The sequence below is a fragment of the Xenopus tropicalis genome, chromosome 2 (assembly GCF_000004195.4).
Source record: "Xenopus tropicalis strain Nigerian chromosome 2, UCB_Xtro_10.0, whole genome shotgun sequence".
In the NCBI taxonomy this organism is placed as follows: domain Eukaryota; kingdom Metazoa; phylum Chordata; class Amphibia; order Anura; family Pipidae; genus Xenopus; species Xenopus tropicalis.
This window is the reverse complement of record NC_030678.2, coordinates 63,448,235-63,461,677: the sequence shown is the minus strand read 5'-3', so window position 1 is coordinate 63,461,677 and position 13,443 is coordinate 63,448,235. Positions and strand designations below refer to the sequence as shown.

The window sequence follows — 13,443 nt, the reverse complement described above, 5'->3', positions numbered from 1 at the left end:
ACTTAAAGAAAATTGTGGTTCGTGAGCTTTTGGCAACACAATAAGGACTTTGCAGTGGGATTTTTTAAAATGTGTGTTGGCCCTAGAGTGATGTAGCCTCCAGTTTTCAGGGAAATGGTCATTTTCAGAACAGTAGTTTTCCAAAAGTAATGGTTACGTGCGTAAAATCGTGCGCTAATATAGCAAGTGACGAAATATATCGCATGCAGTGGGAAATAACGCACATGGTGGGAATAAACGCAAGAAAAACGCTCATTGCGAGTTAATTAACGCAAAGAACATCGCATCTTAATTATGACGCCTGTCCTTTTAGTGAATCGAGCGGTAAGTAGCAAAAAATAAGAAGTGAAAACATTTTTAACGCATGCTATAAATAGCGCTTGTTTTATCGCCCTTTAGTAAATTGGCCCCAATATCTTGTAAATGTATATACTGCTTTACAAGCTTCAGGGAATAGACCCCTTTGGCTAATTGTTTTTACTTTAGGGGATCTGATTTTAGAGGTATTAGGTTTTAAATGAATATGAAAGGACTGTGGACAGAATTTGATTTTACTGAACACAGAAATATGTGGGTTCATCCCTATAAAATGCACTAACCAGAACACTGATTTGAACAGAATTCAGAAAAATACAATATGAATATATTTTATCAATATTTAGAAAGCTAACTTTTGTGTTTCTCTACTTGTATCTGGACTCTAACTTTAATTTATACAAAATAACTGGTAGCTGCTCCCACATGGTTCAGAAGAATGGCATCAATTATTATAAGTTCAAGCAGTTCCAGATAGCATCACTTCCAGCTTGGTATCAACATAACATGTGAGCCATTTTTTTAGGCACAAGTTTGCAACAGCAATTGACACAGGCCTGGAGTTACCGCCACCTCCAGGTGGACAGGTGAAAGTAACACCAGGGTTCCACTTTGTCAATGGACACAAAATTCATAACAGGAGGCAAGACAAAGGCAGAGTCAAATGCAACTCTATGGAGGTGCAAGGAGCAGCTTTGAAAGTACCATGAAAGAAAATATATTTCACACGACTGATGCCAAATGTTTCCTTTTATTTTCACATTATGCACCTTAACTTCCATGGCTCAATCTTCCAGTCTACACTTTTGGTTTTAGAGGTTATGAATTTTTGTTCCTTGTTGCCTATTTTTCGAAATATCCAAAAATCTTGAAACATCATAATAAAAAAATGCTCACTATTATTGTACAATTAAACTCTGTGTTTGACAGAAATGACATCACAAAAGAGATGGTGTCAGACAACTTGCCCTTCTGAGCAGGGAGATATAATCTTCCATTGTAATAGTAAATTCAGTTTATTTACTCTATCCAGGTTTATAACTTAGTCAAGCAGAAAGCATGATTTAAACAGTGAAGCTTGTTTTCAAGAAATCATTTAGACTGATCTGCTTTAGTACATCTGATGGGGAGAGCATTGACAAATACATTGGTTGAAAGTGGCAGATACAACTAATACTGCAATCAATCTCTCCTGTAACACTGATTGTGCCCGATGACCCTCCAGTTAATGAATTAACTTCACAGCTCGCCAACCATCAGGAGTACCACAATACACTCACTGGAAGGTTTGTTAGAAAACCTGCCCAATTTCAGGGTTATAGCCTGACTTTTTGTAATAATGATTAAAGATCTATGCTTTGGCGGATCTTTGTTAAAAACGAGGAATGTCATATATAATGCTGTCACCTTAAGTTTAGAACAGCGATTGGTCTTGTGTATGGTGTTCCTGTTCTTCTGTTAAGTATTATAATAGTCCACAATTTTGCAGTGAGCTGTAATAGAATCTCACCCATAAACTCCAGTAGGTTTCCTGCAAAGCTTGAGTAAAGCATCCTAAACGTTTTTAAAGGGAAACTATACCCCTGAACATAGCACATCTGTATAAAAATAGATTATATAAAACAGCCCATATATAGTATGGTAATATTCTTTAATTCACTCATTATGATATAAATTATGTAGGTTAAGTATTTACTCTGAAGGTATAGTTTTCCATTAAAAAGGGACTAGACAATATACTTGGTTATTTTAGAAAGGATTTTTAAAAATGTGTATAATTTGTATTATTTACATGAGCTATGTTTAATTCCTTGTCACTGCAAAAAGTGAAAGAAAAGTGGCAGAGCAGCTGTGTCTAATGTAAAAAATACAGCATAGAACTATAAAAATGTGTCTATGAAGATTTTCATTCATCCAGGTCATGGTATATCTAGTATAAATAAATTTAAAGCAACTGGACTTGTTTGGTAATCATTGAAGACGTTTCACTACTCATCCGAGCAGCTTCTTCAGTTCAACTGACTGGTATGGGAAGTCCTCAGCATATATACTCTTCCACTAATCCAATCACAATGGCACTATGTAACTCTTCAGAAAGGTGACATCTGAAACTCAGAGGTGTGAATACTGTGGATTACCAAAGTATCATGCAACTCTTCAAACAGGTGTTACTTGTTAGAGTTGCATGAATGGATGTGTGGAAGAGTATATATGCTGAGGACTTCCCATACCAGTCAGTTGAACTGAAGAAGCTGCTCAGATGAGTAGTGAAACGTCTTCAATGATTACCAAACAAGTCCAGTTGCTTTAAATTTATTTGCACGAAAATTCGTACTGAAAGTTATGAAATGTTTGTATCCGACCGATTGTAAACGGCGCGAAAACCTTTCTGACTTTGAACCTTCAGTGCATGATTTTGGAAGCCTCCATAGGACTCAATGGCACTCTGCAGCTCCAACCTGGCCCAAGGAAAGTCACAATACAAAGTTTGGGAACCCTGGCATCAAACCAATAAAATTCAATAGGTGAAATCTGATCAGCTGTTGGTGGCGCCACCCAATTTTCAAAACTAAAACTGCAGTCCCCTAGTGACCAACTGTGAAAAGTTTGGGGAACCTGGTGTTAATACTGTGAGAATGGCAGCAGGTTGAATTTTCTTATTGAAAGTCAATAGGTAAAATCTGATTGGCTCTGGGTGGCTCCGCCCACTGTTTCTAACCTTGAACTGAAGTTATCTGGTGGCCAACTCTGCAAAGTTTGGGGGCCTCGGCGTTATTACTGTGAGAATGGCAGTAGTTTGAATTTCCGCCAAGTCAATAGGTAAAATCTGATTGGCTGTTCACAGCTCAGCCCGCTTTTGAGCATCCAACAATCATCATATTTTCATTCAGGCTGACCCCATGACTATGTGATTCAAGTTTGGGGAGTGCAGCCTCAAAGCTGTAAGATTAAGAGCAGTTTAAATTTTCCCATTAAAGTCAATGGGTGACATTTGATTGGCTGTCGTTGGCCCCTCCCACTTTGGGTCATCCAACAAATGTCGCTGTTTCATTCGGGGTGACCCCATGATTATGTTATTCATGTTTGGGGGTGTAGCTTCAAAGCTGTAAGTGGAAAATTGGGGCGTTCGGAGCGGCACCAAAGAAAGATGGGGAGTGGGATCACTTAGAAAAGCACAAGCAACCTGCTCCGCTATAGGACAAAGAAGTGTGGAGAGTTTGGGTGTTGTACCCCTAAAACTGTAGCATAATAGCATAATAATAAGAAAAAGTGGAAGAATAAGTTGAAATCGAAGAACAGTACGTTGGGTTTTTCAACCCAACATAATTATTATGAACCCAACATAATTATTAGCAGACTGGCTAGATCTGCTAGCAGCTAAAGAGAGTAAGGGCCCAATCAGATTTCATCCATCACTTGTTAGCCAATCAGATTTCATCCATTGAATTTCATTTGGTAAAATTTAAAATGCTGTCATTCTCAAACTATTTATGCCAGGGTGCCCAATGTTTGTCACTGGGTGACTTCGAAAAAGTGGGCACACCCACCAACCACCAATCACAATTTTTTTTTAAATATTCTTTATTTTTCATGAATATATGGGGTACAAAAAAAGAAAAGGCAAGGGTAGGAACAATTGTAATGATCTTCAGTTACATACAGCATAAACGAGAATTGACAATAAATTACTTCTATAACCTTAATCTCATTTGGTTAAAATGTAGTTTCTGGGAGATTAATTACGTAAATTCCTATGTCAGCGGGATTATGTGGGATGATTATTTGTAAATGCGATCCAGGGTTCCCATAGTCTCCTGTGGGCTGTACTATTATTTTGGTTCATAAAAGTGATCTCTAGTTTTCTTATTTCCTCTACTAAATATATCCATTCTAGGAATGTTGGAGGGTCTTTTGCTTTCCAATGTCTTGGGATTAGAGTTCTCGCTGCGTTCAATAAGTGCTGGGTGAGAGTGTCTGTTATTACACAGCTTTTCTTAGGGATTAGGTTTAATAATATGGTTGGTATTTTGTTTTCTTTAATTGTTATCTTTGTTATGGAAATTATAGTTTCTAGGATTTTGGACCAGTATGTTTGCAGTTTGGGACATGAGTACCATATATGTGTGTGATTCCCTGAGTCTTTGTCACATCTCCAACAGGAATCTTTACTGTTTTTATACATCTTATTTAGCTTTGTGGGAGTATAGTGCCACCTTGTGGCCAGTTTAAAGTTCATCTCTCTAATTTACAGCCCTTAATGATTTATGGATAGATGAAAATATTCTATTCCAAGCTATTTCTGGTATTTCTATGTCAAGCTCGCTCTCCCATTCTTTGCAAAAATATCTTTTGGGGATTTCTTTGTTTATTAGGAGCATATATATGGTGGTGATGGCTTTTTCTATTGGTTTTGGGGATTCTAATATTGTTTCCCATTTCGTTAAGGGTCTGCTCTAGTCTTGTTCCTGGGTTATTCGTATAAAGGGATGTATTTGTTGGTAGTTCCAGGTATCTCTAGGACGTTTTTGTATTTCCGCTAAGGGAATTAACTTGTTATCTGTAATGAAATCTTTTATTTTAGTAGAGCGATCTTTGTAACAGTGCCATCTTTTATAAATGCCCTCTATGCTATGTGGTAGGTCAGGGTTTTGTTCTAGTGGCTGGAGAATGTGTGGGGTAGGGGATAATGCATGTTGTTGACTGTATTTGTGCCATACTTGGTAGGAGGTAGTGGATGTCTCTTCAGTGAGATGGGTAGTATTTCTGCCTTGGCCCATAGGTAATTTTGCAACGGGATATCAGAGACAGTGTTTTCTAGGGTAACCCAGTTCTTAGTGTTATTCGTATAACAGGCTTGTATTCGAGTTAAGTGAACTGCAATCCAGTATGTCTGGGTGTCTGAGAGGATTAGTCCCCCTTTTCTTTAGAGAGAATTAGTTGTTTATATTTCAGTCTCAAGTTTTTTTCCCTTCCAGATGAGTTTAGTTATAATTGCTTTCAGGCTTTTAAAAAAAAAAGTCTGTGGCAAAGTTATGGGCAGGACATGTAAAGTATAGAGAACTTTTGCATTAACATAATTTTTACTGCTTGTATTTTGCTGAACCAGGATATATTTAGTTTGTCCCAGTAGTTTGCTAACTTCTGCTATTGTTCCTAGTAACAGTAGGAAGTTATCTTGGTATAGTTTTGCAGTGCAGTTTCTGCAGTGACCTTCATCCCTAGTTATTGGATATTACAGTTGGACCACTTAAATTGGAAGTTACCTTCTAACATTGTTTGGAAGGATTTTGGCAGATTAATATTCAATATTTTAGACTTGCTGAAATTTACTTTAAAGTTTAAAAGAGAACCATATGTATTAAGTAGCTTCAGCACTATCAGCAGTGAGATCAGTGGTTTTGAAATGAACAATAGGAGGTCATCTGTGAAGGCCGCTATCTTCTATTCTTTATTTTTGGATATTATTCCTGATATGTCAGGGTTATATGGGCTAATAGGGTTTCCATTACTAGTACCAATAGTATTGGGGATAAAGAGCAGCCCTGTCTTGTGCCGTTGTGTATATGGACTATTGGAGGTAGTACTCCATTAACTCTAATACATGCTGTGGGATTTTTGGTATAGCGCTAGTATTCTGTTTGTTATTATTTCCCAAAACCATAACCAAGTAGAGTTTCCCTGAGAAAAGGTCCGTGGTAAGTAATAGGGAAGGGATTTGTTTTGTTTTGGCCAGTTGTATTAATGAGATCACTTTGTAAATATTATCTTTACCTTCTCTCCTAGGCATGAAGCCTGCTTAGTCTGGATTTACTAAGGATGGGAAGGGCTGTTTCAATCTGTTAGCTATTATTTTTGCATAGGTCTTCAGGTCTATGTTTATTAGGGAGATTGGTCTATAGCTATCGGTCTATAGCAGGGTATAATGTATAAGTATAATGTGCTGTACCCATCCGGCCCTGGACTCTTACCTACTGGAAAAGATTCAATTGTCTCTATAATCTCTTGATTCGTAAAGGGTTGGTTGAGTATGTTTATTTGTTCTACACCTATTGACTTTTATTGGTTTAAATTTAAACTACTGCCAGTGGTGGAGCCACCAACCGCCAATCAGATGTCAATCATTGACTTTCAGCGGGGAAATTTAAATTGCTGCCATTCAGACACAATTAAAACCAGGGTCCCCAGACTTTGCACAGTGGTTTTTACTATATAACTGTGGTCCAAGGTTAGAAAAAACTGGGTGGAGCCAACAACAGATCAGATTTCATTCAGTGACTTCATGTTTTTTCAAACCAACATGAAGTTTGTTCTCAAACTTCGCTTTCTAGTTCCCCAGGTGAGATTTCCTTGGAATTGAACCCACTCAGGACCGCTATACATAAGGGAGTAAAAGATAAACCTAAGGGAAATATATCGCCCTTCAAACTCTTTTCCCGTTACCTGTTCACAATACACAGTGTTGGTCCCTAAGCTCAGTGACTGACAGCAGCACAGAGCATGTGCAGTGAATCAGCAGAAAAGAAGATGGCGAGCAACTGGGGGCATATTGGAGGCTCAGATCTTCCCTGCTAAAGGGCTGTGATTCCCTTGGGCTGGCATATGTTACTTTAAATTACACTGGCCATGCATGAACCAATATAATATGTGTTGATACCTTATACATACTAATTTTCACATCAGACAAGAAGCGCACTCACTGTCAACCAGTCAGAAAATGCCTGCAAGTTCTCAGAATAAGCTTCAGATTTAAGTTAAATGCTACATAGTTTAATTTCACCATTATTGCTGCAGTGGCATGGGTATACCTGCCTGTACCCTGTAGATCACTTGAAAATTCATGGGCACATTTAACAAGTTCATGTTGCAGGACTGCACTGATTGCATTATTAAGCTGCAATTAAACTGTATAGCCATTCTAGCTGGATTTTCTAAATGTGTCCCTGAATTTTCAAGTGATTTTGTAACCCTAAACACCCCTACATTCTCCTCATCTTGAGAACTAGAACAGTTGCTGGGACGATGCCCAGAAGTGTTGGCCATAATACACATAAAAAGATAAACACTGCTAAGGCACTGGCAAATATGTTCTTGCTAGTGATGAGCGAATCTGTCCCGCTTTGCGTCGCCATAAAATTCGCAAAACGGTGAAAAATTTGCGAAACGCATTTGTCACCCGCATCTTTTTTGTAGCCCGCGTCTATTTTTTGGCGTCCAATTTTGATGCAACTGTGCCCATATTGACACGATCGCACCCAATTTGACACGTGACAAAAACAATTCTGTGCAATGAATTTTTTCGCTGCGAATTTTCACGCATTTAGACCTTTGATTAATTTTCAGTTACTGAATAACAAATCCTACTCTGAAATGTTATGTGATATTTTTTATTTCAAAGCACTGAAACAAAATTGCTTTGTTAGATATACAGTACATCTCAAGAATCATTTAAAAACAAAATATGATTGTGCAAAGAGGCAGCACCGATTCTCAACTGAACTGGCATCAGTATTTATTGACTGCAAAATAACAGCCTTCGGTGCTGTGAAATAGTAAGGGAAAATATATGACTATCTTATATAAATGTGTATTTTAGGTGGAATAAATGTAATTTCATCCTATGATGAAAGTAAAAATAGCTCAGCGGTGTCTCATGTTTATGAATAAAAACTAATTTGAGGATGTTTATACCTACAGTACATATATAAATGTATTGTTCACCTTCAAGTAATTAGTTTTTTTTAGACACTTTTCTGAATTTGTCTTTTAAACGACATTTTAACAAATTTTTGAAAACTTTTTTCCCGACATTTTCTAAATGTAGTAAAGCTCTATGTAACTGTGTCTAATCCTAGAACAATAGGTGCAGAAAGCCTCATTAACACATCTAGGAACAAGTAAAACACTGATTTAAAAAAAAAAGTGTAATTTATAAATCTTTTATATAACACACTTTTACCTCACATTTGCTTTGGTATGCTAGTTTTAGCTTAATGAATGAGACAGTAATAATATTTTGAGTGAATATATTGTATACATTTTTATTTAAAGGAAAAACTCACAGGCACATTTTTAGCTTTGGCAGCAGTGCCCCCTCTTTAAAGGGGCGGTTCACCTTTAAGCTAATTTTTTAGTATGTTATAGATATGCCAGTTCTTAGCAACTTTTTTTATTTACCTTCTTCCTCTGACTATTTCCAACCTTTATATGGGGGTCACTGACCCCAGCAGCCACAAAAATATTGCTCTGTGAGGCTACAGTTTTATTGTTACTTTTTATTACTTATCTTTCTATCCAGACCTCTGCTATTCATATACCAGTCTCTCATTGCAACTTTACCCTAGCAACTCCCTGGTTGCTAAGGTAATTTATACCAGGAGAGTTGCTGAACAAAAAGTAAAATGATTGAAAAAGCACAAATAATAAAAAAAGACCAATTTCATATATCATGCTCTATATAATACTAAAAGTTAACTCAAAGGTGAACCACCTCTTTAATTACTTTACTGAGACTTGCCACAACTTATATGTGCCCCCATAGCATGTCCAGAACTACAGAGCTGCTTGAAAGCATTGACCACCACCTTTAGCTGTGTTTCTTCTGTTTCTAGTAGGCAACTTGGTGATCGGCAAACAGCACATGCACCTGACACACAAACTGGGATATTAGGGTACAAGGTTAAACTGGCCGCCAACAGGGCACTGGATAAAAACCTGGTGGACCCTGTTCCTGTTGGGCCCCTTTTCACCAGGCATGTTGGTGGGTGGGCCAGGTGGCTGTAGAGGTGTAGTGCAGTGGTAAACTAGAGCAGGAGGTGGGCCCTTGATTCACTTTTTTGCCATGAAGGTATTTAGACCCATAAATCTTGTTACAGAAGTGGAATTACACAGAAATATAGAAAACATTAGAAATCCCAGCCTGTCCTGAAAACAATGATGAATAGTTTTCCTAGGCAAACGAAAATTACCATTCAGGAAATGACTCTAATGTGAAATGCAAAATCCTGCTGGTAAAATTATTTTTTCAAGGCTCATGTAGATGTGGGATTGAGTTTGATGGCACACTGATAGATTTAATAAGAGCTAAAGACAGATTCATAGAAAACTGTCAGAAAAATGACATCTGAAAGGCAAAATCTGAAAACTGTTTAAAAGACAAATTCACAAAAGTGGAGATAGAGGTTTGTGAATAACACGGATATCTGACAAATCTATCTCCACTTTAATTTTGTCTCAATATCACCACTTAGAATTGAAACTGTTAATTGGTTGGCAGGGGACTAAGTGGCTTAGAAACCAGGAAGCATTTTCTTAAAATCAGCATGACAGATTAAAACAAACCAATATAATTAAAGCCTTGCAGTCAGTTTGTCTTTGCTGTTGTTGGAATTAGCAACACTGATAACCATTTTCAGCTGCAGGCTTGAAAAAGCCAGAATAGGAAGCTTAATAGTTAAAAAATAATACAAAATAAATAATGAAGACTTATAGTAAAATTATTCAAAATGGGTCCATCAATAACTTTATAACAAATAAAGTTAAAGTGTAGTTCCCCTAAAAAATCTAATGAGGTGGCAAAAAATGTTGCAGATAAAACAGTAAATTTGTACATACTGCAGCTGTATACCAGCTCCATATATGTAGTATAATAATGAAATCATTCCACCTTTAATTTTTCTTATATACACAACTTTATATGTAGCAAAGAAACAGTGCAATAGTTGCACTTAACTTAATCAGGTCTGTTACCAACTTCTGTCAGTGTAACTGAACAATACTACAATGGATCCAATTAATGTGCAAGTGTCAGTATAGGGTTGCATTAGTGCTCTCTGAAATGTGATCACTTAGATAATTTGCTGATCACTCTGATCAGTGCTCCATTTTCATCTTTAAGACGTTGGTTGTCAGATTTCAAGTCAGTGAGTATCTAGGCAAAAAAAAAAAAAGGAGTTAATCAGAAATGGTAAATTTACTAGACCTAACTGAAAAATATGAATTCTTCGATGCTAGAAACAAGAATTCTATGAACATGTATGGCAAAAAATGGTCCTTATGGAAAAACTATAAAGAAAAACTATGAGGAAATATAATAAGGTTAATTAAGATGTTTATGTAAGTTTTCACTGATACTGAATGGGTCTCTCCCCCTGTACATACCCTATCCCCTTTCTTTTTTTTTTTTCTCTCTCTCTCTTTTTTCCACACTCTTCTCATGCTCCTTCTTTCCCCTTCTCTCTATTCCCCAATCGTGCTCTTTAAAGAGTATAAGTTACGGTTAATATATAGTTGTATGGCCTTAAGATACCAATTATAACGACAAGTCATAGGCTATTCTGGTATTACTTTGTTGTTTGTGTATGGTTCTGAAAAGCAATAAAAACTGTTAAATAAACAAAATAAAAAAATAGGAGTTAAAATAAGATTTACATTCAGATCCAAAAGGCAAATTATCTATATATACAGAAGGTAAAAAGAACTTTGCTTCATAAGACCTTTAAAGGACATGTAAACCGCCCCACAAAAAATTAATCAGTGAACAGCCTTATTTAAAAAATGTAATACCCGCCACTCTGGTTGTTTAATGATTAATAGTAAGGCTGCAGCATCCCCTTAATCACTTAGGATTCCTTCTCCTCCTCTAACCCACTCAGCCCCCTCCCTCCCTCCCTCAGGAATTTTCTTTGGCTGTTGGCTACCCTCCAGTCTAGCAGCCAATGAAGAGATGGCATTGCTCTAGCTGTTTGCTCCTATTTTCTTTCCTAACCTCCTTAAGCTCCTTAAGCTCAACTTAACCATTACAGTGCTCACTCCTTTGGGCACATGTGCTGTTTGTAGATTATAAATTACACTGATGACATGTCAGAGGGAAAATGGCCTTTACATGAATGCTGGTATTTGTTTTAGAAAAATGTGATGGTGCTGGCGAACGGAGGAGATATGTAAAATACAATGATGCAGTTCGCGTGGTGGAGATGTGCCCAACTTATATACAAAATTTGAGTTTCCTTTAAAACATCATCATTCTAAAGGTCTAATGTCCATATTAGGGATGTGGGATGTGAAATGTGAAAATTATTTTTGAGTGAGGATTTGTTTCAGGTATTGTGGTTTCCTTCCACCCTCTAAAGACATACAGGCAGATTAAGTTCCCAATTAAACTGGCCAAACTGTGTCTAAATGGTGCAGGGAATAGTGTGAATGATGTATAATGTCTGTAAAGAGCTGTGGAATATGTTGGAGCTATATAAACGAATAACAGTAAAGTATTTGCACCCCTACCTAATTTCCCATGTAATTGCATACTTTTAACACTGTTTGTGATCTTTAAACAAAATTATATATTAGGCAAAGGGAACCTGAAAAAACACATAATTACATCATTATTAAACTATGATGACTTTTATATAAGGAACAAAGGTATCCTTTGTATTTTACAGTATTTTACCCCTTGGTTACTCAGTCAATCAACTGATTAAACAGAATCGATCATTCAATTTATTTTATATTTTTATATTAAACATTGCCATTTATGAAAAGAACAAAGTAAAGGGAAATTGCAGAAGTGATGAGAACAAAAGTTATTAAAATATATGAACCCGATCAGGGTTACAAAGAATTTTTTTCTCGATAGATTGGAACTGTAGATTGTAAGCTCTTTTGGGCAGGGCTATCTTCACCTCTTGTATCGGTTATTGATTGCTTTATAAGTTACTCTGTATGTCCAATGTATGAAACTCACTTATTGTACAGCGCTGTGGAATATGTTGGCGCTTTATAAATAAATGTTAATAAATAGGACAGATGTTGATTTTTTTAAATGTTAAAATTGTTTCCCCCCTTTAATGTTACTGGTTGTTTAAGTTTAAGGTGGCAGTTCACTTTTAACATGGGTGATATGGGGGGGGGGGGGCAGGAACTAGTGCGAGCACCACTCAGGACCAAAGAGGAGGTTAATTCGCTCGTGCTACTAATAATGGAATTACAATCTGTGGTTTTTAAAGCCAGAATTTCCACTTATTTCCACAACCTCTAGGTAATAACAGTGGAGGCGATCACCAAGGACAACAGCTGATATCATGTGTCTGCCATTTTCTACACTTTCTGCACCCCCAAGTTGTGGCTTCCAGTTTCTGTGTTGTGGTGGCCCTTCATATGATCCAGCAGCCTCTCTGCCCTACACACATTTACAGTATTTGCACTAACACTCACTTTTACACTTACACACACAAATAGTTATTTTTTGGGGTACAGGGGCACATGTGCCATTTTTTTGCTCTATGAAGTGAAAGCTAATCACACTATGCAATTGCTTTTTTATTGTATTTCTGGTGGTTTTATTGCATTTCAGTGATTATTATGCATTTTCAGTTCTGCATTGCTGTTAATATGCTTAACTGTGCTTCAAGGAGATTCCATGCCCTGGCAGTATGTAACTCGTAGCCAAATTGAATATTTTATGGTGCTTCAAAACAATGCTGGGTCATGGCAGTATGTATGCTTTAAAAGCTATAGCCAAATTAAATTATTTTTTGCTCTTCTAGAAACTTTCAGTATGAAGGCTTTAAGAACTACAACCAAACTGAATGTTTCACAGTGCCTCACAAAGTTTTGGGTTATGGGTTTGGCTTCAAGCTGCAGAAAAATAAATATGTTCCACAAGAGCTTCAGGGCCTGGGCAGTATGTATAGTCTAAAAGCTAAAGTTTCACCATCATTTGCATCAATTCTGGGTACCTGAGGGTATGCATGTTTAGGCAGTTGCAGTAACCTGAGGTTTTGTGTTACATTATACACATGTTCGTGTTTCATCTTTTTCCAAACACTGTTATCTAATTTTACTCATGCTTGGTCTGGTAGTAAGACATTTTTACTTTTACTGCTAAGGGCAATAGATCAGAAATCTGAGGACAAGGGGTCAAAACCTTGCTATTAGAGAAGAGTCTGCTGGTATTCCGAGTTATGTGGTTTTTATGTTTTTTCATTCCTGAATATATTCTATATTAGTATGTATTAATTTCCTTTTACAATGGATACAAAAAGGTCCTACAGGGGTGGTCCTTTATAAAGCATGGGTGTGGGGTTATATGGTTAGTGCTTATATGGTAATATATATAAGTAAGAATAAGTT

The 13,443-nt window shown here is 36.8% G+C and overlaps 1 protein-coding gene across 1 annotated transcript in view; it reads right to left on the bottom strand.

The window, feature by feature from the left end:
* Positions 1 to 7,684: 7,684 nt before the first annotated feature.
* Positions 7,685 to 13,443, bottom strand: part of ppp1r12b (protein phosphatase 1 regulatory subunit 12B) — a 38,993-nt gene continuing 33,234 nt past the window's right edge. Inside the window, 1 exon segment of the mRNA NM_001079292.1 lies at positions 7,685 to 10,243. Coding sequence (NP_001072760.1) covers positions 10,157 to 10,243 — 87 coding nt within the window. The 3' untranslated portion in view covers positions 7,685 to 10,156.